At 65.8% G+C, this 24039-nt stretch overlaps 1 protein-coding gene across 4 annotated transcripts in view; it reads right to left on the bottom strand.

Moving 5' to 3' along the window:
• ABR (ABR activator of RhoGEF and GTPase) overlaps positions 1-24039 on the bottom strand; it is a 42253-nt gene that overhangs the window by 5220 nt on the left and 12994 nt on the right. For 2 of the 4 annotated variants that reach the window (XR_014230008.1, XM_082328583.1), the window contains exons 2-19: positions 22304-22488; positions 17127-17231; positions 16267-16452; positions 15323-15430; positions 14521-14581; positions 11916-11968; positions 11612-11752; positions 11149-11270; positions 10874-11039; positions 10628-10750; positions 10478-10553; positions 10229-10333; positions 9639-9713; positions 9395-9492; positions 9149-9280; positions 1135-1194; positions 894-1003; positions 472-611 (exon numbers count right to left, since the gene is read on the bottom strand). Coding sequence is in view for 3 of the 4 variants with exons in the window: in XM_082328583.1 (XP_082184709.1) it covers positions 472-611; positions 894-1003; positions 1135-1194; positions 9149-9280; positions 9395-9492; positions 9639-9713; positions 10229-10333; positions 10478-10553; positions 10628-10750; positions 10874-11039; positions 11149-11270; positions 11612-11752; positions 11916-11968; positions 14521-14581; positions 15323-15430; positions 16267-16452; positions 17127-17231; positions 22304-22411 (1969 nt within the window). In the remaining variant the exon portion in view is untranslated. Of the gene's footprint in view, positions 1-471; positions 612-893; positions 1004-1134; positions 1195-5563; positions 5894-9148; positions 9281-9394; positions 9493-9638; positions 9714-10228; positions 10334-10477; positions 10554-10627; positions 10751-10873; positions 11040-11148; positions 11271-11611; positions 11753-11915; positions 11969-14520; positions 14582-15322; positions 15431-16266; positions 16453-17126; positions 17232-19057; positions 19550-22303; positions 22489-24039 lie in introns of those variants that run through there. The other 2 variants (XM_082328584.1, XM_082328585.1) reach the window with 2 other exon arrangements.

Here is a 24039-nt window from a genome sequence, read left to right as displayed (position 1 = left end):
TGCCTCCTTCCCCTCTGGGTCTCAACCCCCCACATCACCCCAGCTACCCGGGCAGGCTGCCGGCCAGAGGGCAGGGACAGCATTGCTGGGTCCACAGCCCCATTTAGCCAGGCTGGGGCTGGGAAGAGCCGAGCAGTTCCCGCCTGGCTGGGCAACGGGACATGGAACAATTTGCAAATCCATTTGCAACGTTGCCCTGAGTCAGTGTCTCCCAGGAGCCGGCCAGGCACAGCAGCAAGCTCAGAGGCACCAAGGCACAAACAAGGCTGGGACCTCTGGGCGTTTGCTTTCCCAGCTACACCCTCCTGCTCGCCCCCAGACCCTTCCTGGGCACACCAGCAACTTTTGCACACGGGCAGTGCAATAACCAGACCCTGGGCTTGCAGGGCAGGGGACCGGGGGAATCCCGATGCCTGTGAACCCTCCCAGGAGAACACGATGCGAAGGGTGGCCGTCCCCCAGAACACTCACTTGCATCAAAGACAGCCTTCAATGCCTGGATGTCAGTGGCTACCCCAGAGATCCTGTAGATGCCGACCTCTTCGATGCCCCTCTTCTCCACCTCCTCGATGCACTGGCGCACGATGTAAGGCACCTTGGAGCGCTCGCGCCTGGCTCGGAAAGCAGAGGTGTGAGCAGAGATTCCCGGGGGACACCGCCATAGCCAGCCCAGCCCTGCCAACCCTGGGCCAGGGGCAGGATGGGCATGCTGGGTGGGAGGGATGGGGCTGGCGAAGGAACGGGCAAGTCCCCAGCAAACAGCAAAAGCTGAGCTCTCCTGGTGTTGGTGGGAGCAAGGGGACATGCTGCAAGGACGGGGCAGGTCCCCCGAGTCCCCCAGCCCCAAGCCCACAGGGACTGGAACAGATCAGTGCCCCCAGGCCCACACGTACTTTGTCACAACGCTGATTTTGACCCCAAAAACACCAGTCTGCTTTTTGGACGGGGTCCTCTTCAGGCTCATGTCTCTGCTCGTGAACTTCATGGAGAACTCCACCTTGATCTGCGGGAGACGGGGTGAGTCCCAGCAGCCCAGCCCTGGCCCACCGCCTCCGTGTCGCACGAGGACACGGCCCAGCCCTGGGAAAGGGGCCATCAAAGCAAGGGGCTGTGTGTCCCCGCAGCCCCACTTACCCCGTTCATCTCAATCACGTCCATGTGCCAGTTCTTCGTCTGCACGGCCTGTGGGTCCAGCTGCGAGGAGAGATGGTGTGTGAGCTCCGTGGGGACACAGCCCCATGCCAGCCCCGCTGCCGCCCCAGCCCAGCGGCCCCTGAAGCCCCCGACCCACAGACAGTGTCAGGCACAGGCCACGCTCTTCCGTGGCAATGTGTTGCCCGTGGCAGGAGGATGGAGAGGGGAAGGTCTGGGGTCCCTCTGGCCGTGCCCCAAAGCCGGGTGGGCTCAGCCTCCCTGCCTGGTCCCCCCTATGCCCCCGCGAGGCAGCGCTTTAACCCACACCCTAGCAGCAAGAAATTTCCAAGAAATCAGGACTATTTCTGGCAGCAGATTGATGAAACAGAACTAGGGCAGCGTTTTCCGTGCAGAAAAACAACATCTCCCCATAGCCAAGGCTATTTATAACCCCTGGGAATGACGGGCTCCGCTATTTCTGGCTTTGGGGCTAGCAGGGGACTTGGTGACGCTGCCCCGGCGCCCGGCCGCTGTGGTGAGGTGCTGGTGTTCCCAAGGTCCCAGCACGCGCCGCAGCAGGCGCCAGGCCCCAGGGCTGGGCAGAGGCGGGTGCAATTGCCTTTTGGGGCTTTTTGGTCCCCAGCCGGCAGTATCGATCCAGCCCCATCGATCCCTGTAATGCACGGGCAGGCAGCGGGGCAGAGCCCGGCACTAATGTCCCCTCGGGGAAGGGGATGGGATGTGGGAGCTGGCAGGGGCTGATGGGGGCTCCCAGGGCCGCGTGTGCGCAGCTGCCAGTCGAGGCTCACGCCAAGCGTGTGGGGTCACTCCTCAAGGACGCAGGGGTTTCCTACAGCTGCTGGCTCGGGAGATGCTCCGGGCGAGCGCAAAGATGTCCAGAGCTGCTGCTCCAGCCGTGGAGCTGCTGTTCCCTGCCCCAGCTTCTGCCTGTCCATGAAACCACTGCACATCATGATGGGGGGGGACCCTGGGGTCCGTCATGTCCCTCTTGCACACCAGGACCTCATGCTCCCGAGGACAGGCTCGAGCTGCCCTGGCTCTCGGCACAGACCCAGTACCATGGCATCACCCCATGCCCAGCCCCGTGCCACGGTGAGCCTGAGCAGCTCCTTGGTGGCCGTGGTGCCATGGAAAACATTGCGGTCTCCAGCATGGCATAGGGATGGCTCCTAACATGGAGCCCTCCCCAGAGCCCCTGCCCCAGCCTCACCAGTCCTGCGGCTGCTGGGAACAGCAGGAGCGGGAGGAGGAGGAGGAGGAGGAAGGCTGCAGCTGCCCTGGGCTCCCAGGGAGCCCTGCAGCAGGTTTGGATGCCAGGATCATGAGGCTGCAGCCAGACTGCCGCCAACCCCAGCCCTGCCACTCCAACTCCCCCATGTTCCCTCCCCAGCACCAGATCCCCCCATGGTGCTGCCATGCCCCCACCACAGCCAATGCCAACACAAAGCCACCTGTCCCATGAGGCTTTCACTCCTTTCCCCCACATATAGCCAGCTCATGGCAGCGTCCAACCCTGCGAGCCCCAGTCCGCGGCAGCAAAGCCCTTCGCCCCCCGGCCAAGTTGGGAGCCATGGGCCTCCCTGCTCTGCAACACAAGTTTAATTGCAACCACCACATACGTCTTCCCCATCCCTGTCCCTCGAGTCCCCCTGGCTCCGATGGCCCTAGCAGCTCACATCTGGAAGGGCTTTAGCAGGGCTCTGAAGAAAGCTTTAATAAAAGCCAGGTTGGCTGCCGCCAGCACCGCAGACCTTACCCCAAGCATACCATCTTCCCGCAGCCACTTGCCCCGGGTTGGGCAGAATCGTCCCCATCCAGCTCCCCGCAGCAGCCAGCATGGCCTCGAATTTGAGCTAGTTCAGCTGGGACCACCAGCCCATGCTCCCTTCCAGCTGGTGCAGGTCCCCATGCACCCGCAGGGCACCGGGCTGTGGCCTGGCCCCAGGGCCCCTCTAGCCCTGACCACTGGCACCCCGCACAGCGGGCGGCACCGCCATGCTGCCCGCTCCCCGCAGGAAGCAAAGCCGCGGCCGATGCTTCATCTCCAGGCGTGGGAGACAGATGGGAGCATCCACCCACAGTACCAGAGGCAGCTCTGGCCCACGCGGTGCTGGCAAACACCCCGTCTCAGCTACCACCACCATCTCCTTCTCCTCCAAAGGGAGCTGCCTTGCTCCAGCATGGCGCAGGGTCGTCCCAGGCTGGTGGGGAACTGCTGGCCTGGGAGCCGCAGGGAACAGCCTCCCTGCCAGCACTGTGCAGGATGGCACAAGTGACATGCTGCTGTCCCAGACGTCGGCTCCTCTTTAGCAGCTCAGCACTCAGCCGGCTTCAAACACCAGCCTGTGCCTGGGGAAACGGCTCAGCCGAGTCACCAGTGTCTCTCCAGGCTGCTCCCTCCTGCGTCTCAGGGGACTCTCAGCAGCAGCACAGCATCCATGCCCAGGCCAGCATCCACCACGGTGCCACGCTCATCGACGGTGAGGTGAAACACCCCCGGGGCCCAGCTGCAGGGATGTGCTATCATCCCATTTTCCCAAATTATCCAGAGGTGTTTGCTTGCAGGACGAGGCCCCTGGTCACAGAGGGAAAGGTGGCAGTGTGGCAGGCGATGAGCATTCCAGCAGCCCTGCAGAGCTTCATGCATCCTGGGGAGACTCTGCTCGCAGAGGGCCCCCCGAGTTCTGCTGGTGCTTGCCTCCCGCAGCCCCTGCCTCCTGCTTGTCCCATGCATGGGGCGACTGGACTCAAGGGGACGAGGCCACATCCTGGGATTTTTGTCCTCAAGGCACCTTCAAGCCATTCATCGCGGATACAGCTCCTGCGCAGGCAGCGGCAGCTGAGACAGACCTAGGCAGTGCCAGGTCCCCGGTGCTCCCAGGTGAGGAGCTGGGATGGCTCCAAACCCTCGTGGTGGCTCTCCAGGGCCCTGAGCACTGGGATGCTGTGGCAGGGTAGAGGCTGCCAGGCTGGGCACATCCCTTCCTTGTGCCTCACGCCCATGAGGTCACTCAACCATCAGCCGGGGTGAAGCCATCGGGAGCAAACCAGTGACTCAGCCGGTGAGGCCATCTCCGCCACGATCCTGAGGAGCGGGATCCGGGGGGAGCTGCTTCAACCAGGGTCACTTCCCATTAGCACGGCACCCACGGCCACCCCAGCCTGGCCTCCCGCAGCTGCCCTGGCTCTGCCAGGCAGGAGATGCCCCCACCAGACCCCCGTGCCAGCAGCTCCCTCCCCAGGGAACAGGCGGTCCCCAAGTCGCTCCGTGCCGTGGGGGCAGAGCGGCCCCCGCACCAGCGAACGCTGCTGGTGGCAAAGCACAGTCTCAAAAAAAGCTGCGATTCACAGCCCTGTCTGAGAGCGACCCAAGAAGCTGTGGGCACCCACAGCACACCGTGACCAGTGCTCCCAGTTGGCAGCAGGCAGGAAAGCCAGTGGCCACGGTGGGAACGTGTGGGGCTGGGAAAAGAAACCCCCTCGTGTTTTGACCCAGCAACAGCCAGCGGCCCCCACTGCGCAGCCTCCCCGTACAGCCCTCGCTGCCCCTTAATCCCCTCTGCGGGAGCAGCGGTGGCACAGAATCGAGGTTAATGTCTCTGCGTCACAGGCAGCCCCGTCGCCGCGCCGGCAGCCCCGCCGCTGAGCAAACCTCAGCCCCGCTGCTGCCAAACCGAACCCCCACGTGCCCAGCAGCTCCTGCCTGCAGCCAAGCCCCGAGCCAGCAGCTTGGGAAACCCCCGGAGTCCCCCATGAGATTGCGAGGGCTCTGGGACAGGCTGCAACGGTGCTGTCCCCCTCCCTCATCACCTCCATTGCCCACCGCTGCCCTCCGTCCTGCCACAAATGTGGGCAGCACCGGCTGATGGGCCTGCGACACAGCTGTGAGCTCAGGGGAGCCTGGATGGACCCGGGGAGGGGGGCTGCAAGCCAAGCAGTGTCCTGGTTAGAAGGGGTACACAGGCACCGGGTGCTTGGGGCCACGGCCCCAGGCAGCCTGCAAGCATCGCTGCCTCCTGGGCGAGCCCCAGGGCTGGGCATGGGAGCTCCCCTGCATCCGCAGGACCCCCCAGCACAAATGGCTCAGCCCTCCCGGCCCCCCAGCACACAGAGGGAGAGGGAAGGAGGGAAACGAGCACTCCACAGGCTGCTAACTGCTTCTAAGAGCTCCCAAAGCACCCGAACAGCCTCCTCGCTCCACGCACGGACCCCACAGCCCTCTCCCCACAAGCAATACAGCCCCTCCATATCAGAAGCCCCCTGCAACCCCACAAAGCCACCAGCCAAAAAAGCCACAGCCACCACACAGAGCAGAGCCCGGCAACACGGCAAAGCTGTCCCAGAGCCCATTTGGTCCCTGCCACCGTCCCCCCCCAGCCGTCCCCGCGCCGCGCACCCCGAGAGGCACCTTCTGCCGGAGCAGCTTGCTGCGCACCCTGCCCCAGAGACGGGCACCCGTGTTGGGGGGTCGCTTCCCCTCGGGCTCCTCCACGCCGTGCTCCGGCCGCTCGCCCACGGGGCCGGGGCTGCCCTCCGGCTGCACCAGCACCTCGGTCATCGCGACGACCGCTTCGGCTCCGGGAGGCGAGAGGAGGGCGGCCGGGAGGGCCCGGGGCGGGTGGCTGGGGTCGGGTTAGGACAGCACCCACATCCCTTCTGCTCCGGGCGGGAGAGGTCAGCGGCGGCCGGGAGCGGCGAGGGGAGCGCGGCTGGGGCGGCGGGGAGGCGAGCGGGCAGGGCTCATCTTCAGGGTGTGAGCCAGGCTGGCGAGAGGCGGCTCGGCAGCCCCAAAAGCCTCCCTCCCCCTTCGAGGAAGTGACTCAAAGGCAGCCCCCCCCCCCCCCCCCCCCGGCCCCCACGCGTTTAACTCTCGCCCTGCCGCTGCTCGGGAAGGCTGCAGGGGCTGCCCGGCCTCCCCGCCGCCGGTCCCCCCGCTACCCCCCGGTACCCGCTTCTCTGCGCCATCGGCAGCCGCGGCCCCAGGAGGCAGCGCCGCTGTCGGCCGCAGCGTCCCCGGCTCCGCGGAGGAGCCAGGCTGGGCCTCCCGGTCTCGGGAAGAGGCACGGGCATGGGACTTTTGGGGTCTCCTGTCAGGCCGAGGGACAGGCGGAGACCCCCCCCGGCGCCCCCCCACCAGCCTGCCCTGGCTTTTGTCAGCCCCGCTGCCAGGGGGTGATGCGGTGAGGCAGGGCTGCAGGGCAGCGGGATGGGGTGCAGGCAGGGCTCTGCCCTGCGCCCCAGCCCTGGAAGGGTCCCTGCCTGCCTGCCCGCTGCTTCTCCTGACAGGCAGGAACATGGCGAGGTGCAGGGTGGGTGGGGGGGACCCACAGTGCCCCCAGGTCCAGCCCTCGGCAGCCCCCTGAGTCCACTCAGCAGCCCCCTGAGTCCACATGGGTCACCCTGGGGGTCCCCACAGGTCCAGGGAGCCCCGACACCACAAATCTCCCCCTCTGAAGCCTCTGCCAGCCCAGCGCCAGGCGGACAGACGGACAGGCAGCTATTCCCTGCGGGTACAGCAGGCACCGTGCCCATGACAACACAGGTTCCACTTCGCCAGCCGCATCCCCCCTGTGCATCAAATGGGGGCTGGGTAAGGGGCTGCTCCATCCGGCCCCGGCCCCCTGGCATCACCCCGATACCCCCTTCATGCACCCACTGCCTGTCTCCTCACCCACCCTAGGGCACAGGGGCCAGACCAAGGCTCCCCTCTCTGCAATGTGGGCACAAGCACCCGCAGCCTGCTCTGCCTACCCCCAGCATCTGTCTGCCAGCCTGCCACAGCACCCGGGCACCCCTGCCAGCACCCACTGGACACAGCCCCACGTGAGGCAGTCTGTCTGCTGGGAGCGACTGGGACAGCTCAGAGCAGGGCTGAGCCCTGCAGTGCTGGGGACACGAGCCCCCCATGGGGACACAAGCCCCCCCACGGCACCTCTACCCCGATCACGGCATGTCCAAGCCTCGGAAACCACATGCAAAACGAGGTTAACGACAACAAAACGGGGTTAATGCCAAGTGGGAGCTGCAGCAGAGCTGTCCTGATGTGGCACAGGGTGTGGGGCAGGGGTCCAATGCTCGCCATGCCACAGAGCCCTCGGGGCTCATTGCCAGGATGCTTGAAGGGAGACTGGTGCCAACCCCAGCCCCTCCGTGGACCCAGCCACGTCCTCTGGTCTGGCAAGACATGACTCCCACCCATGGCACATCCACAGCCTCAGGAGGCCCCCGCTGCTCCCCGCAGACGGGCTGCAGTGTCCCCGTTGCACGCTGGCCCACTCTTGCGAGCCCATGATGCCACTAAGCTGCTTTCGTGGCCAACCCACGTGCCTGGGCCATCAGATTAGAGCTGGGCAGCGGGCACAGCGCCGGCTATGCAGTGGGGGTTCAGCCATCCTGGCAGCCCCCCCAGACACCACAGGCATTTGTTGAGCTGCTGACCTCAGTGCTCCCAGTGTCTCCTACTCCTGCTGCTAACTGGAACCAGCAGCAGCTCACAACGAGCCCAGGGACCGGCTGGGGTAAGGACCATCCGGGGCAGCGTTGGTGCCTGAAAAGCTCAGGGCAGAGGGCATGGGGGCAGCAGCGGGGCTTGGCCACAACCCACAGCCCCATGAGCAGCACTGCCCATCCCACCCGTAGCCATGCTGCTCCGTCCCTGCCTTGCCACCCACCTCACTCCCGGGGCAGGGGCCGAGCTGTGGCTCTCGGTGGCAGCGGGACAGCCCCAGCCCTGACACTGCTCTGTCCAGCCAGGTCCTCCTTGGGATAAGCAGCCCCAGGGCCTTCTCTCCTCCCCTCTCTCCCTTTCTTCCCCCACGACTTTTGCACAGCGGGGACAAGCTGTGCTGTCCCTGTCCCGACCCCCGCGTCTCCCAGAGTGACTCATGTTTGTTGACCCAGGCTATTTCCGAGAGCGCAGCTGGGCTGATTCCTGCAGGGCACCGAGCCCCTTCCCTGCCCCAGCCCTCCCGCTTGGCCCAGTGCCACCCTCATGCCGCTGCTCCCCCAGGGAGGGGGCGACAGACGGGTGATTTCAGGCATGAACAAGCCACTGGTGAGGCCGAGCCCCCATCTCCCATCCTGCACCCGGTGTGGTGCCGTCCCCCCACAGTGTCCCCGTCCCAGCAGCATTTCCGTGCTGCTCCCTGCTCCCCGGGGACCTGCCCTCAACCACTTTCCCACGGAGCAAGTGGCTGCGCCAGGCCCTTTGAAGCAGCCTTAGGTCGAGGGCTGTGTCCTGGGCATGACGCTGTCCCCAGCACAGGGGGGACGGCAGCCAGACTGGGGGTCCCCACCAGGAAAACACAGGGGCACCCCATCCTGAACCATCCCTCCTGCCCTGGGCCTCCCTGCAGCCTGGCCAAGGCAGGTGCTGGGGGGATGTGGGGTCTGGGGGCTGCCTGCCCCCCTCCTCCACCTTCCAGGTCCTGCTCACCTGGGAGCATCTCAGGGCAGTCCAGGCCTCCATCCTCCCTGCCTGGCAACTGCCAATCAGAGGTGGCTCAGCTGTTGCCCTGGAAACCCTCGTTGCCATAACAGCAGCTGATGGAGGTGCAGGGGAGGCAGATGGTGGCAGAGGGGGACAGCCACGGCTGGCAGGGAGGGACGGGGAGCTGCATGCTCAGAGCCCTCACTGGGGCTGCGGTATGGAGCATGGCCGAACAGAAACACTTCCAGCCCAGCTGGGGCTGGACGCATGTCTGGGGGATGGCTACTGGCTTTGCCACCTCCGCAAGGCCCCCTCTCACTTTGTCCCACCTCCTGCAGCCGCTGCGCCCTGGGACCATCACCCACATGCCTGATGCCCACCCACCTCGCTGCCTTCAACCCTGGGCCATAATCCCTGTACCCGGCTCCCAAAAGCAGAGCTGCCTGCCCATGCTGCCAGGCATCTCCCATCCCACACATCACCCCAGGGCAACCTTCCCAGCCCAGGTGCCTGGCCCCAAGAGGCAAAACATCGGGTGAGATGTCCAAAAGCCCCAGTGCGTACCTGGATCTGCCCCTTGCCCATGATCTTGTCCACGATTTCATTGTTGTCCTTGTTGAGCTTCGTCTTGTCATAGCACTTCTCGTAGCAGAGGATACGCAGGGACTGGGAGCCCTCCAGCTCGATCTCAAACTCCTGAGGTGTGGAGGGAGGGTGGCTCAGCTCCAGCACCCCAGAGCAGCTTCAAAACTGGGGCTGGAAGGGAAAGGGGGAGCACAGTCCCCTCCCTGCATCCCACTCTCCTCTCACCTCGTTCCACTGCGGCTCGGTGGTGTCCCGAAAAACCCTGGTCTTGGCTTTGCTGACGAAGTAGCCAAAGGAGTCCACCTCCAGCGTGCAGTAAAGGTCTGGGGGAGCAGACACCCCTCAGTGCCCGACAAACATCCCCACCGGCTCCCAGGGGGTCGCTGTGGGCAGAGTGGGGCCACATGCTGGACCCCAGCTCCCCCACTGGCACCAGCCCCTCCGAGCAAGGGTGGGCACCCACACTTACTGGCAGACTGCTTGAAGCCCTTGGCGGAGTGGACGATGACGTGCAGGAACCCGTAGAGCCCAGGGGACTCATCGTCTGCGGCGGGGAGAGCAGAAGCTGTGTCAGGGCTCAGCTGCCACCTCCCGCACCCCGGGGCCAGCACACGGGGCTGGCTGTCCCTGAGGCAGCCTTTGCCACAGCAAGCACCAGGTGCCTGCCATGACACCCCAATATATATCCCCAAGGTCTAGAAGAGGACACATATAGCCCTGCTGCCGATCATCCCTGCTGGACATCCTGAGCTCTCCTGCTGCTGGACAGCCCTGGGGAAGGCTCCCAGTAGGGCTGGCAGGGTCTCGTCCTGGGGACACCCTGGTCCTACCCAGCCCATGGGGGTGCTGGAGAGACCCCAAAAGCAGCCCCATGTTGCAGCCGGGATTGCTCTGCCTGGGAGCCCGACGCTGCTCCGGCAGTGCCACCTGGTGGGTAGCTGTCCCCCTGCACAGCCAGGGTCCCTGAGCAGGGACCCTGCTCCAGCTGAGGGACCCTGCAGCTCCTCCCTGGCATCATCTGGAGGCAAAAAGGGACCCACCAGTCCAGCGGACACTCACCGTCCTTATTGCTGGTGACCGGGATGTTGTGGACGGTGCGTAGCTTGAAGCAGGATCCCGTGAGCACCTGCAGCTCCACCGAGCTCAGGACGAAGGCCTGGAGATCTGGGAGAGGACAGGAGAGGAGCTTCAGAGGGATGCAGCCAGTGCTGGCCCAGGGACCGAGCAGGCTGTGATCCTGTGGGACCTCCTCATGGTCCCTAGGGGGGGCCAGGAGCCCCAAAAGGGCCTTGGCAGCCCCAAACTTACCCTTTTTCTGCAGTTTCTGAATGGCCTCCCTCCACTCGGACCTCTCATAGTCAGATGACAGCAGGAAGAGGTAGCTCTGCAAGAAAGAGGGCAATGCGGCAGGCTGTGCGCAGGCAGGGCTGAGCCCGGCCCCCAGCCCGCCCTCCTCACCTTCCCGTTGCGGTTGTGGATGCGGAAGGGGATGGCGGGCGAATTGAGGAGCAGCCAGAATTCGTTCTCAAACATCTTCTTCTTGAGGCGCTCGATGGCCCGGCTCTGCCCCTTGTTGGCTTTCTGCAGGCAGGGAGTGGACAGGAGCTTTTGCAGGTGCCCCCAGCCCCCCATGTCTCCAGAGGAAGGCACCCACCCTGCCAGCAGGTCTGACGCCCTCCCCGACCACCCACACCCTCCTCTCACCTCCTTCTGCACCTCGCTCTTGATGGCTGAGATCTTCATCTTCATGTCCTCCAGCTCGTGGTCGGGGATGACGTGGACCTGCGGGCAGTGCTCCGACTCCTCCGGCGAGGGGAACACCAGGTCGGCCAGGGGCACGTACCACTTGCAGTCGTACTGCTGGTGCTTCCTGCGGCCGGGGAGTGGGCGCTGAGTGATGCCTGATCCCCCTCCTGGCATGTCCCTCTGCCCACCGGAGGGTTGTGACACATTCCCCCCATGCCCAGCACCCTCCTTACCCTACTGCCGTCTTCTTCAGCTTGGCACAGAGCAGCACGTCGGTGAAGAGGAAGACGTGCCGCAGCTTCCGCGAGCCCTCCGACAGCTCCACCAAGAAGCCATCCTTGACAAGCTGCCGGGTCTGCGGGGCAGCAGGGCTGGCGTGAGAGTGGGCAGGGAGCAAAGGCCAACAAACCACAGGGGACGGATGCTCCTGTCCCTCTCCACGGCTAAATCAACAAGGGCATGGGAAGGTCCATGTCCTCTGGGTGCTATTTTGGGTCCCATACTCTCAGTAGGGTGCCAGCAAGCAGCAAGGACCAGTTAGAGCCCTAACCTTGCACCCAGGACTGCGTCTAGAGGAAACCCTCCATCTCCTGGCCAAGCACCATGCAGCTCCTCAGGGTGAAGACACCAGCCAGGGGCTGGCAGAGGGCTCAGCCCTCACCCTGCGCCCAGGCACTGCCCACCCCGCTGGCTCACCTCCCCCTTGGGGGTGGTGACCGCTGTCCTCCGGGGATCGATGTCCTCATTGATGCTGGAGAGGAAGTTCTGCGAGATGCGGAGGGCGTCCTGGAGCAGCGGGTAGTCGGGGTGGTCGGCCGGAGTGTGTTTGAGGAGATCCTGGAAGGGGACAGGCATGGTTGAACAGCCTGAGGGTACTGCCCTGCCTGCAGCACCCACCCCAGAGACCCCCCAGCAGCCCTCCCCACAGCTGCGGGTTCCCAGGAGCAATGGGGGTAGAGCCCCCTGCCACCCCCCACCCCAGGACTGGCATCACACTCACATGCAGGACAAGGGTGCTCCGCGTCACCCGGTCGATGGGTTTGTACAGCAGCGCTGCAGGGAGAGAGGAGGTGTCAGTAGCCACCCGCCCCCAGGGCCCTAGCCCCTCTCCCACCCGCAAGGGCCAGTGCCGCATCCCGCAGGGGCAAGGAGATGCCCAGAGAGGGGAAATGAGATGCCCAGAGACCCCCAGGTCTGCATGGAGCCCTGGGCGAGCATCTGGGGGCCATTCTGCATGGAGTCAGCTGGACCATCACGTTACTGCCCAGAGCGGTGGTCAGCCAAGGCTCAAGGCCACAGCGTCGTGCCCTGCTGCGCCAGAGGCAGGAGAAACCACGGCCGGGCTGGTGTGCGGAGCAAGGGCAGAGCCCAGTGCTGGCAGCTGCCCGACATGCACCTTCATTTCGGGGCTGCACCCAAGGGGTTTCGCCAGCAGCGCGGGCGCCTGAGAGGTCCTTGCTGGGGTGACAAGCCCGGACAACTGCTGCACGGTGCTTGCCGTGTGGCACTTCCCGCATGACGCTCTGCTCCAGCCACGGCCCTGTGCTGGCAAGATCTGTCCCTGCCCCAGGACAGGGCACGATGGGGACACCGACCCAGACACCATGTCCTCCTCCCCTCTGCCGCCACAGGTCACGGGTGGCAAAGCTGGAGGGACCGTCGCAAACACTGCTCTGCCCTGACTGCCACCAGCTGTGGGACGTCCCCACCACAACTGTGCCAGCGCATCCCCCTCTGGGGTGAAGGACCTCCCCGGGCGCAGCGCAGCCACCGGCACCACCACCTTGCTGTGCGGTGGCTGTGGAGCGGGAGAGCTGCTCATCGCCCCCAGCAGCCGGCAGCTTTTTCGGTTTCCCTTTTGGCTCAGCAGCGGGTCCTTTCCCCACCTGCCCTCACGGGGCTCTGCCACCCCATGAGACACCCTGTATCCCCCTGTTCCAGCCAGTCTTAGGTGCAAGGGGAACCCAGCCTGCCCCATTGGCAGCAAAACCCCCACCTACAGAGACCCCAGGGGCCGAGGCATCGTCCCAGCACCGCTGCCCTGTGTCCCCTCCCTGCACCCCCCCGTCCCTGCATTTGCAGCTCCGGCTGGGGCAGGGGGGCCGAGCTGCCCCACACACAAGGCACAGACACCCCCTTTCGCCTGCTGCACACCCTCCCAGTGGGAAACTGGCCCCGGGAGCTCTTCAGAGGCACGTTTCACCCCAAACAGCCAGACCCTCCTCCTCCTCCCCCCGAGCTCTTTGGGTGGGCGAAGGCACAGAGCACATCTACGGTGCTGCTCCCCACACCAGTCCGCTCGCATGCCTCCCAGGGCTGCTTACACCCAGGCTGATGCCTCTGGGTTTCCCCTTTGCTTCAGACGACTTCCCCAAACTGCTGGGGCCAAGCAGAGCTCAGCTTCAGGCTGGGGGAGAGGAGGGAAAGGTGCCGCTTGCCCCACCCTGCGCTGTGAGCCGTGGGGGGCTCCCATCCCCTCTCCCCCAGAGGGTGCTGCCTCGTGGCACCCGGTCCTGAGAGAGGGGTCTCCGCTCGGGACGTGAGGACGTGGGGCTGGACCCCGAACCGGAGGCTGCATCCCCCCCGACTCCACGCCAGCAGGTAAAACCGGAGCCCTGCTTCCTGCAGCAGCCAGTGAGAGCCCTGCTCTGGGATGGAGGGGGCAGGCAGGGTGTCCCCCCTCACTCCCCACCCTGGACCCACAGGGAGGATGGACCCTCATCGCTACAGGCACACGCAAAGCACAGGGAAGCCCTGGGAAGGGCAGTTCCGGCACAAGGGAGGAGCACTGGGCTCCTCGTCGGCACCATCCCGCGAGCCCGAGACCCATATGTGGGCAGCACGGGTCCAGGCACCAGCAGGCAGGGATACCCCATACCTCTCCTCCCCAGCTGCGGAGAGATGGGCGTTCCAGCCTCACGACGCTCACAGCCTCCAGCAAACAAACGGGGACCCCATCGCCCTCCCCGCGGCACAGCCCAGGCAGAGGGGGATCCCCCCGCCCGCCCCAGGCCCTCGCCGTCCTGCCACTGGCACGAGCCCCTGCCCGGTGGGGAAGGCGAGCGTGTGGCCGCATGTGCCGGAGCCAAGATGATTCAATAGAGCCTGGAACAAAGACGCTCCCAACTTCAGGCTGCAGAGCACGACGCAGCCTCCACCCCCAGGCAAGGACAGCCAGCCCCAGGCCAGCGTCCCCGCAGCATCGCTCCCCGTCAGCACCCGAATTCAGAGCCGCACCACCCCACCTCACCGTAGGTGCAGTTACAGCAGAGCCGGACGACGACAAGGATTTCCATGGCAGCCCCGTCTCCGCGCAGCCATCTCTGCCGCCCCGCGGCAGCTCAGCCCGGCTGCAGCACGGCATCGGCCCCTCAGCATGGCTCTCGGCGCAGCCGGCGGGCGGGGAGGAGGGGGTGGGCAGGGGGTGGGGGGCTGCCGCACGCCCCCAGCATCCTAAAGAGCTGCGTTCCCCTTCATCCTTGCCAGCTCCGCACACGGCAACACAAAGGGCTCCACTCGCGGGAGCTGCCTAGTAATTAATCCGCACCAGTCCCGCGTGCAGACAAAAGGCTGCGTCCCCCTCCCCACGCCCGCGCCTGCCGTACCCTCCATGGTGACGGACGTGTGGCTCTCCTTCGAGTCCTTGGGGCCCTTCACCTTCAGCTCCTAGGGAGGGAAAGGCCCATCAGAGCAGCCCACGGGGGGCTCGGGGGGGGAAGGTCATTGCTCAAGGTCATGGGGTGCCCCCCACCCTTCCTGCACTCTGATATCTCCGCCCAGCCCCAGCCTGGACATGCTGGAGGCCACACAGGGGTGCTGGGGTGGAGGTGTGGACTTGTACGGGACGCTGCCTGGCCAGGAACAGCTCTGGCTGCACCCAGTGGCTGGGACATGGTGGACCCACAGGGCAGCCCCCACGTGCCCCATGAGCTTCCCTTGAGCAGGGCACCCACAGCTGGCATGGGGAGGCTGCTGGTCCCACCGAGCTGAACAGCCCTGCTGTGGAGGGGCTGGAGGGAGCGGGCAGCCGGGCTGCAGCCACAGAGCTCCCCATTTCTATAGGGGAGCCAGGCATGGAGATGCAGCCAGCAAGAGATGAGCCACAGGTACCCAGCACCCACACTCACTGGATGGAGTGAGTGGGTGTGGGCTGCCCGAGCATCCCAAAAATGACGGTAGCAAGAGCTGAGCCTGACCTGAGCTTGCATGAGACAGGGGGCAAACCCCCACAACACCCAGAAGCCATGACCCTCTGGAGACGGTCCCCAAGAGCCCCCAGGGCAGGGAGGGCATCTCCATGGGGCGCACACAGTTGGCTTGGCCACAGGCACGGTGTTGTCTGTCCTGCACCAGGACAGCCCAGCCGTGGCAGCCCCGTCCCCCCTGCACAGCCCCGGTCCAGCTTACCTCCGAGATCTTCTGGAACTGGTAGTTGCTCTGGCTGCACTTCTCTGCGGTCTCCAGCGCGATTTTGTAGTTATCCACAAAGGCCTTGTAGACCCCCAGCTGGCTGGCCTGCAGGGAGTGGGGGTTAGCTGGGCACCCAGCGGGATGCTGAAGCCCCCCCACAGCACAAGGGGCCAGGCAGCCACCAAGGGGACACTGCCCAGAGCTGTCCCCTCCCAGCAGGACACCCTGCCAGACCATAGCCAGCTCAAGGGCTGCATGCTTGGCCCTGCAGGGAAAGCCCTTGCCTGGGGCAGGATGGTGGGGCTCCAGCCCAGCCCTGTGCCCCCACAACCCTCTGAAATCCAGTGGAAAGCCAACGGGTGCCTGGACAGCGGAGGCTGATGTTACAGCTGCTTCCCACCACCCTTCAACCTGCCTTCTCCTCTTCCCCTCCCTGGCATGGCCACCGCCACGGCACCTGCAGGCACAGCCTGTGCTGCCATCACAAGTCCGAAGCAGCAGCGGCAGGACCCAGAGCATGACCCCGGGGAGCCATCGCCACAGCACCCGCAGGCAGCTGGGGGCAAAGAGGCAGCAACCCCCTGCCTCTCCCCAGAGGGCTACCCGCATGCCCGGGCTCCTGCCAGCCCCGCGGCAAAGCCACACCACGCACCTGCAGCCAAAACCCTGCCACAGTTGTGCCCAGGACCCACCAGCTGTGGGCATCCCTGCTGCAGCAAGGGGCAAGGAGGCTGCACTAAGTCCCATCCTGGGATGGGAAGGCTTGGGCAGGCAGCAGCGGCTGCTGCAGGGAGGGATGCAAGAAGTCCCACAGCCACCAGTGAGCATGTGGCAGGGCATGAGCTGAGCCACGCCATGGGGCTGAGTCCCGCAGCATGGTGCTCCATCTCCCCAGCCCTCTTCCTCTTCCAAGCGGAGCAAGCCCTGGGGAAGGAGCGTACCAGCTTCTGGAAGAGGTGGCCCATGGTGATGTTGCTGTCCCACTGCTGCACCTTTGGGCACAGGCTGTCATAGAACTCCTTGTGGATCTCGTAGATATCCTGGATCTTGTAGAAAATGGTCTCGATTTGCTGGAGGGTGAGGACAGGCTGCGACGTCGTGGCCGTGGCCTTCAGCGGCTTCATAGGCTGCCAAAGGAGAAGGGAGAGCATTTGAGATGAGGGCTGGAAGGAGAAGCGACCCTGAGACTCCTCCAGCCCCACACCGTGGCTCGTGGCAGCCCAGACCCACACCCTGCAGGCAACCCTACCCAGCCCTGCCACCGCACCACGGGCAGCGATGGCTACATCCTCCGCAGCCACGCTAATGCTGTTGGTGCAGGAGCCCAGGGATGCTGGGGACAAGGGCGATCTGAGCTGGCAGCGAGGGCCACCTGGGATGGATCCCGGCTGGCAGCTGGACCAAGGGGCTGCTCCTGGCTTGTGCATCCCCACAGACTTCCCCGTCCGTGGCAGTGGTGACCCCTGTGTTGTGCAACAGCATCTTCGCCATGAGGGCCAGAGAGTCCACAAGAGGAAGTGGGGCTATAAATACCTCCCCGCCAGGCACGCTGGCAGCGGGGGGAAGCGAGACAGGGGCGGCCAGACCACAACAAGGCTGGCTCTGGCGTGGCTCCTGCAGCTTTATTCCTGCCCAGGTAGCACCCAGGCCAGACCTGCCTGGGGGAGGCTGTCCAGGAAGAAATTACCCCATCCATCCATCCATCCATCCATCCAACCATCCATCCATCCAACTGTCCGTCCACCCACCCCTGCTGGGGGACATCCCTGCAGGGGGTGCCTGGCCTGGGGGCTGTGCTCACCAACAAGAGGGCCTCCAGCTGGTTGATGTAGATCTCCTCGCTGGCCAGGAAACCAGAGAGCACCAGCTTCCGCATCTCCAGGCCTTTGCCAGCATCTCGCTCGCCCTGTGCAACACAGCAAGGAACCCAGCTGAGCCAGCAACTGGCACAGGAGGAAAACCCTCATCCCACCAGCCCATCCCCAGGATCCCTGTGTGGGCATGTCTCCCTGCCAGCATCGGGGAAGCTCCACGACAAGGGCCAGGCATGTGCCCGCTGGGCGGCACAGCCAGGCTGGAGCCAGCTGGGAAGCCACGGGCTGTGTTGGCTTTGCTCCCCTCCCTGCTCCCAGCTGGCCAGGAGCCCAGTGCTGCTGGCAGCACTCCAGGGTGGCGTGCAGCACGGCAGGACTCTCCTGGGGCAGAGTCTAGAGGCACCCGGTGAAATCATGCCCAGCGGTGGATGGTGCTGCCACGTGATCCAGCACCATCCTTTTCCCCAGCTGAGGCTTTCCCAGGAAAGTGCCACCCCAGCGGTCACTGCCCGGTGGCACTGGGGCAGGTCCCAGGCTGTGTGGGGCCCCGCTGCCGCTCCAGCCACCGGTGGCTCAGCCCATGCCCGTGTCTGCTGCAGCACTGGTGCTCCAGCAGCACAACCCTCACAGCAGGGAGGCAGGCAATGCTCAGCTGGGCTGGTGGGCTCTGGGACCCCCAGCAAGGCTCTGCCAGCGCCCAGACATGGATGCCCCAGCCTCTGGACTGCCTCAGATGCCTGGTGTGCCCTGGCCTCCCCCACAGCACTGTTTGTCCTAAAAATCACCGTCAGGAGCTGGGCTTTGCCACCCAGACCCAGACCAAGCAAAGCCATGGGGACATCAGTCGCTCTTGTCAATGAGCCATTCGGGACAGTTTGGGGGTATATTGGTCCTGTTTTGCCCCTGCCTGCACTGCCTGACCCTGCCAGCCCTGGCCATTGTACCTGGCTGCTGCAACCACCCAGGCGTGTACGGCCCCAGGGTGGGCACAGCCGCAGATCAGCATCTCCCCATCCTGCGCCGGCATCCACCAGCTGGCGCCGGGGGCTGCTGCGCTGACCGGGGTGCCCACCCCGCGGCTCCCCGCCAGGCTGCACCGTTAAGGCCAGGCCACGGTGACTGGCGCAGCAGAGGTTGCATGGGGGGGGCAGTTTTGTGCGCTGGGAGCTCGTGGGCTCTTTGCCACCGATTAGTCATGGGCCCTTCCTGCTTCCCCTGCCTGGGCCCTGCGCAGGAGCCAGGCAGATAAGGGGCCCGTCCGTGCCCAGGGCCTGCAGCGCCCCGTGGGGACGATGCCAGCTGGATCCCCGTGACCCAGAGGAGCAGCCCTAAAGCAGGGTCTGGTGGCCACTCCATGCAGGAGACCCCAGGGAGAGCAGGGACCAGCCCTCCTCTAGCCCCACGCCAGCCCTCTGGGGGCACGCAGGCACCCCTGGCAGGGCGGGCGAGAGAAGGGTGCTGGGCTGTGCCTGCCAGCACAGGGGTCCCTCCAGTGCCATCCCCCAGCACCGGGGTTTGGGGCCATTTAGGGGTTGCTGGTGGCCGTGCGGTGAGGCAGTGGCAGAGTGTGGTCCAGCCCCTTCCTGAGCATCCGGCGCCGGCTCTGCTGAGCCACACAGCACCCCCCCAGCAGCACGCGTGGCCACCACTCCCCCACGGGAGGAAGGCCGGGTACTCGCCCCGCTCTGCGCAAGCACGCACTGAGCCCTCTGCACCCGATGTGTGGGGCAGCCCTGTGCCCCCAGCCGCAGGGACTGTGGTGATGCTCCCGCTGCCCCCCCCAGCTCTACTCCGCACCAGCACCCACCACACCGACCCAGGAGCTGCCCCGAGATCTGGGCATCACCAGCACCAGCAAGATGCCCCCTTTCCCCCCACCACCACCCAGCACGGGAGTGGGGTTGCCCCTGCTGCCCACCTTCTCGCCGGCCGAGAACGGAGACCCAGGGCTGGTGGGGGTTCCTGGCTCAGAGTCATCTTCATCCTCCAGCACTTTATCCAGGTACCCTATGGCCTCCTCTTCCTCCTCCATGGCTGGCCAGGCAGCGGGGGGCGGAGGAGACCCCGCAAGGCTCCAGGCGAGGGGCTCACGCGGCCAAACCGGCCCAGCCTGACTCAGCCCTGGACACCAGCCACCGCCGCGGGATGAAAGGAGCCATTATGGGATCCCCGGTGCTCCTGCCTGCCCCAGCTCCGGCCCTCGGCCCCCGGCGTCCCGGCTGCAGCGCCAGGCACTCTTGGGGCGGCTGTACAACCGCCTCGAAGCAGCGGCGGTGGCGGCAACTCTGGGGTCACCAGCAGTGGGACAAGAGGGACAGCCTGACTCTCCCCTGGCCTCCGCTCACCCTGGGGGGGGCCGCCGGCAGTGGAGGGCCGCTGCCCGCCGCCCTGCGCCCCAGCCAGCCCTGCCGCTCCGCCCTGCGCGCTCGCTACAGGAAATGCATCTCTTGGCGCTGGAGGTGGGGCTGCTCCGTTGGCGGCGTGTGGTCAAGGCTGGGGCGCAGCAGCCGCCTTCCCCAAGCCGGCTCTCCCAACGCTGGCAGACCTCGGCGTGCCCAGTGAGACCCATGGGGAGGGGTCCCCTGACCCCTGCCAGGACCTCGCACCCTCGCTAGGCAGAGCAGTCAGCAAGGGGAGAGCACCGTCCTGCCTGCCACGGCCCCCTGGGCCCCCCGTGTCCCGCGGGCAGGCAGAGAGACGGACCACAGGGATTGCCACCAGCAAGAAGTGACCTCGGAAGGCAGCAGCAGGATTAGGTCCCATAAGAGGACCCGGCCCCGCACCCCCAGAACAGTCCCGGACCCTTCCCCACCCCAGAGGGGACCTGGCAGCTCCGCAGGGCAACACAGCTGAGACACACGCCTTCCCACAGCATCTGCCCTGCATCCCATGGGGATCAGCGCTGGCACCTCGCTGCTGCCCCAGCCCGACCACAACCCCGAGGCAGCCAGGGAGCGGGGACATGAGCGGTGGCGTGACGCCTGTGAGGGACATTGCGGGCCCTGGCGAATGGGGCAAGAATGGGCTGGAGGAGGGGATGCTAACGCAAGAGCTGTTTCAGCAGTTTCGCCCCCACTCCTCGGTGGCAAAAGGGGAACCAGCGGCTGCATGTGCTCTGCCCGCAGGAGACAGCTTTCCTCCCTGAGCCCGTCCAAGCCTGGAACAAACTCCTGCTGTGAGAAGTGGGCAGGGACACACAGACACAGGGACTTTCCAGAGCCTGCGCCCAGCCCTGTGTCCATGCTGCAGCTCAGGCTTTGCCTGGCCTTTGCTAAGAGGGGTCTGTACCAGGGCACCAGGACCCTGCCCGCTGTGGCAGGGTCCCCAGGGTAGGGAATGCTCCCTGCCCCAGGGAAAGCCACCTGCAGTGCCAAACCCAGCAGCACCCAAGCAGGGGCTGGGCCACCACCCCACACCATGACCATGGCACTTTTGTTTCCCAGGCAGGTGAGGGAGGGACGAGCTACATCTGCACCCAGCGGCCAGGTTGCCCCAGACACGGTCACAGCAGCCCCAGGAGCTTGCGAGAAGAGGTGCTCCACGAGAAACCTCCTCTAGCCCCCAGGCTGGATGTGACACCTCCAAAAGGCAGCAACACCAGTCCTGCCTCACTGGAGAAGAGCAATGGGGTGAGCGCAGCACCCCATGCCACCAGCCACAGCAGGATCTGCACACAAGCCTGTGCCCATTGCTAGGCTAGACACACAGGGATAAAACATGCTGGTACTCAGATGATGCTCTGCCAAGCCACAGCGCAAGCAGCTGCAGATAAAGAGATGGAGGCAGAGCGGTGCTGAGCTCCAACGCTTCCCAATCCTTAGTGCCAACCGAGCCGGCTTCACCACCTGCGCCCAGCCCCAGCACGCTCCACAGCCCCCAAGGGCACCGCTTTGCCAGCACCCTCACGGTCTCCCCCTCAACCCCGCTTCCCCAGGACCACCCTCCGCTATCCCCGCCGGTCCCCGGGGACGGAGCCCATCGCCCACACCACATCCACTGCCAAACGCCACCGCCAAACCCCGGCACCGGGGTGTCAGGGCTGGGGCTCGCAGGGCTGTGCCCAACGTCCCGCGGGGGGACAAGGGGCCCCGAGCCCGGGTGGCTTGGACCCAGCCCTGGGACAGGGTCCTCGGCGCAGCGGGGTGGCAGAGGGCCGGCAGCCCTGCCTGCCTGCCTCCCTGCCTCCCTCCCCTGGGGGCCGGGAGGAGGATGCTGCGCAGCAGCGAGCCCTGGGGAAGAAGCCACACCTCTCGCCTCCTCTGCCTCAGCATCCGGGTTAAGGGCTTAACTCTTTCCACGACAAAAACCTTTATGTTTTTCAGCCCGGCCTCCTCCCTCTGCCAAATCCCAGCCCCCGGCCGCTGCGGGACCCCGGCAGCCCGGCCAGCAGCAGGCGCCGGGGGGCCCCCCCCAGCCCCGGGGGTCGCGCCCGCACCAGCCCCGAGCCCGCCGGTCCGGGGCGCCCCCCGGGACGGCAGCCCCGATCTCCCCGGGGACTGCGGCCCCACCGCCCCCGAGCTTTACGGAAACTTTTACTCTGGAAAAACAGTTTTTTCCCTTTGGTTTCCCGCCCCGCAGCTCTCCAAGGGTCCCGCCTGTGAAATATCCTGGATGAACCCCAAGGGCTTCCCGAGGATGCTCTCGGAAGAGCGGAGGGAGAGGAGGGGTTAAATCTAAGTTCCCCAGAAGAGGCGGGGGACACAAGTTGTCCCTCCCCGGCTGGCGGCTCGTCCCCAAGTGCCGCTAGATGGAGCCGGCAGCCCGGCGGAGCGGCTGCTCCCTGTCCCCGAGGGCTCCCCGGAGCAGGGGACCCCGGGGACCCCACGGGCCCCACGCCTCCCAGCAAACCCGGCTGGGCTCCAGCACCCGGACCCCGCTCTCCCACCGGCCCGCGCCATCCTGGCTCTGCCACCAGCGTGGCACCACGGAGCCGGGACACAACGCGTCCCGCAGATGTGGCACCCTCACAAACAGCAGCTGAACAGGGCGCTGCTCCCCGGAGCCCACAGGGCCACGGCCAGCAGGGTTTGGCATGCCAGGGGACAGTCCACCAGGTCACAGTAGCACCAAAGCACCACCGACACTGCTGAAACAATCGAGCCGGGTACCCCCAGCCCCGGCTTCAACCGCACCCGGCACGGAGCTCCGCGTCCTGAGCACCTACCCCTGTGCCGAGGCCATCGGTGGGCGTGGGTGAGACGCCGTCCCCGCTCTCCTGGCCACGGGCGCTGAGCTGGGGGGACATGGTGGGCGACTCGTCGATGTAGGGCATGGTTTCCGAGCCCTCCGGCAGTGCCTTGGGCTCCTCGTTGCCTTCGGCGTCGTACTCATCTGCACCATAGTTGAAGTCTGCCAGGGGAAGAGAGGGTGGTGGTGAGCATCCAGGCAGCAGCACGGCCAAGGGTCACCGCACGGCACACCACAACCGCCCCAGCCTGCGGTTACCTGCGGGTGACTGACCCTGTGTCCGATACGCGGGGACACCCACAGACACACACACCTGCACCCGCAGCCCACCCCAGCCCCACCAGCCTCAGCTGCCTGCTATCTGCCTGCCCGGCCGAGCAGGCAGGGCACCACACACAGCATCCTCAGCCCACAGGGCATCCTCCGCTCGACACACTTCCCTATATTTGCATAATTAACAGCACCGAGAAGCCGCAGGCCTCGTCTGCGTGGGGACAGCTGCTCTGCCAGACGCCCTGGCCCCATGCAGGCAGCTCTGTCCTGCCCGCCCGGCAGCCACCATCCCTATGCCATCCCTGGGGAGGGATGGCAGCCACGGCCACCGTCCTCCCTGCTTCCCCATGGCCATCCTCCTCAGAGCGTGGGAACGGGTGCCAGGATGCCTGGGTCTGCAGCATGGAGGACGCTGTCACCCGCCCTGGAAGAAGGGGGATGGCAGCAGCTCCATGGTGGGTGGGTGGCTCGGGCCATGCTGGGGGGGTAGAAGGGGTCTGCCTTCCCCAGCGCAGGATGAGGCCACCGAGACACCAGGCCAGCACCCATTTTTGGATGCCCTACACTGTCCCATAACCCCTCCATTGCCCACGGCCTGGAGGAAGCCATTTCAGGGAGCCGCAGCCCCGAGTGGGAGCGGGGGGGGGTCCGAGGTCTGTGGCGGGTCCCCGGGGCACAGCGGGGGAACCGGGGTACATCCTAACCTGTTACCATGGAAACGACAGCGGCTCAGTGGCGGTGGGAAGAGGCGGCTGCAGCAGCCCCGAGATGCTGACAAAGGGGAGGGGGAAGGGAATCCGGCTGCAGCAGGGGTGGCCGCGAGGTGCAGCCGGCACCCCCTGCCCAGGGCCTGGGGCCAAGAAGCCTTCAACAGCTGCTGAAGAGGTGGTGGGCATGGCTTGCCCAACCCAACCCCACATTGGCCCCTTGCTCCCCTCCCTGCCAGCAGCCCCACGGCCATCCCCACAGGCTCCCTGGCCGCAGGCAGTGGGGGGACCCCAGCCAAGACCCTGGCAAAGACCCTGGCCAAAACTAGGTGCGTGGGGCTGGAGCAGCTGTCCCAGACCAAACCCTGCACCGCCACTACTTCGTGTCCCCATGGCCCCACTGCCCTGGCCAAGGACTCCCCTGACTCCCGCCAGCACCACTCAGCACATTAATATTGCATTCGGCTTTGTATTTAAAGTGGATAAATCTTTAAATCAAAGACTGCTGTGAAGCCCGCTCAGGCTGGGAGCCCTGCTGATGCCGGTGAAGAGGGATGGGTGGTCCCCTCCTGCATCTGGGAGTGGGATGGAGGAGAGCCCCGACATGGACCAGATGCATCCCAGCTCCGCCAGGGCGCCACGGCCCCTCTCAGACCTTGCCTCATTACCAATTAGCAGCTAATAACCATCCCTCAGAGGCTGGGGTGCTGCCCTCACCAGGCCCAGAAGCCCC

This window comes from Platalea leucorodia (genome assembly GCF_965183815.1).
Source record: "Platalea leucorodia genome assembly, chromosome: 16".
Classification (NCBI taxonomy): Eukaryota; Metazoa; Chordata; class Aves; order Pelecaniformes; family Threskiornithidae; genus Platalea; species Platalea leucorodia.
This window is presented reverse-complemented; position numbering and strand designations above follow the sequence as displayed.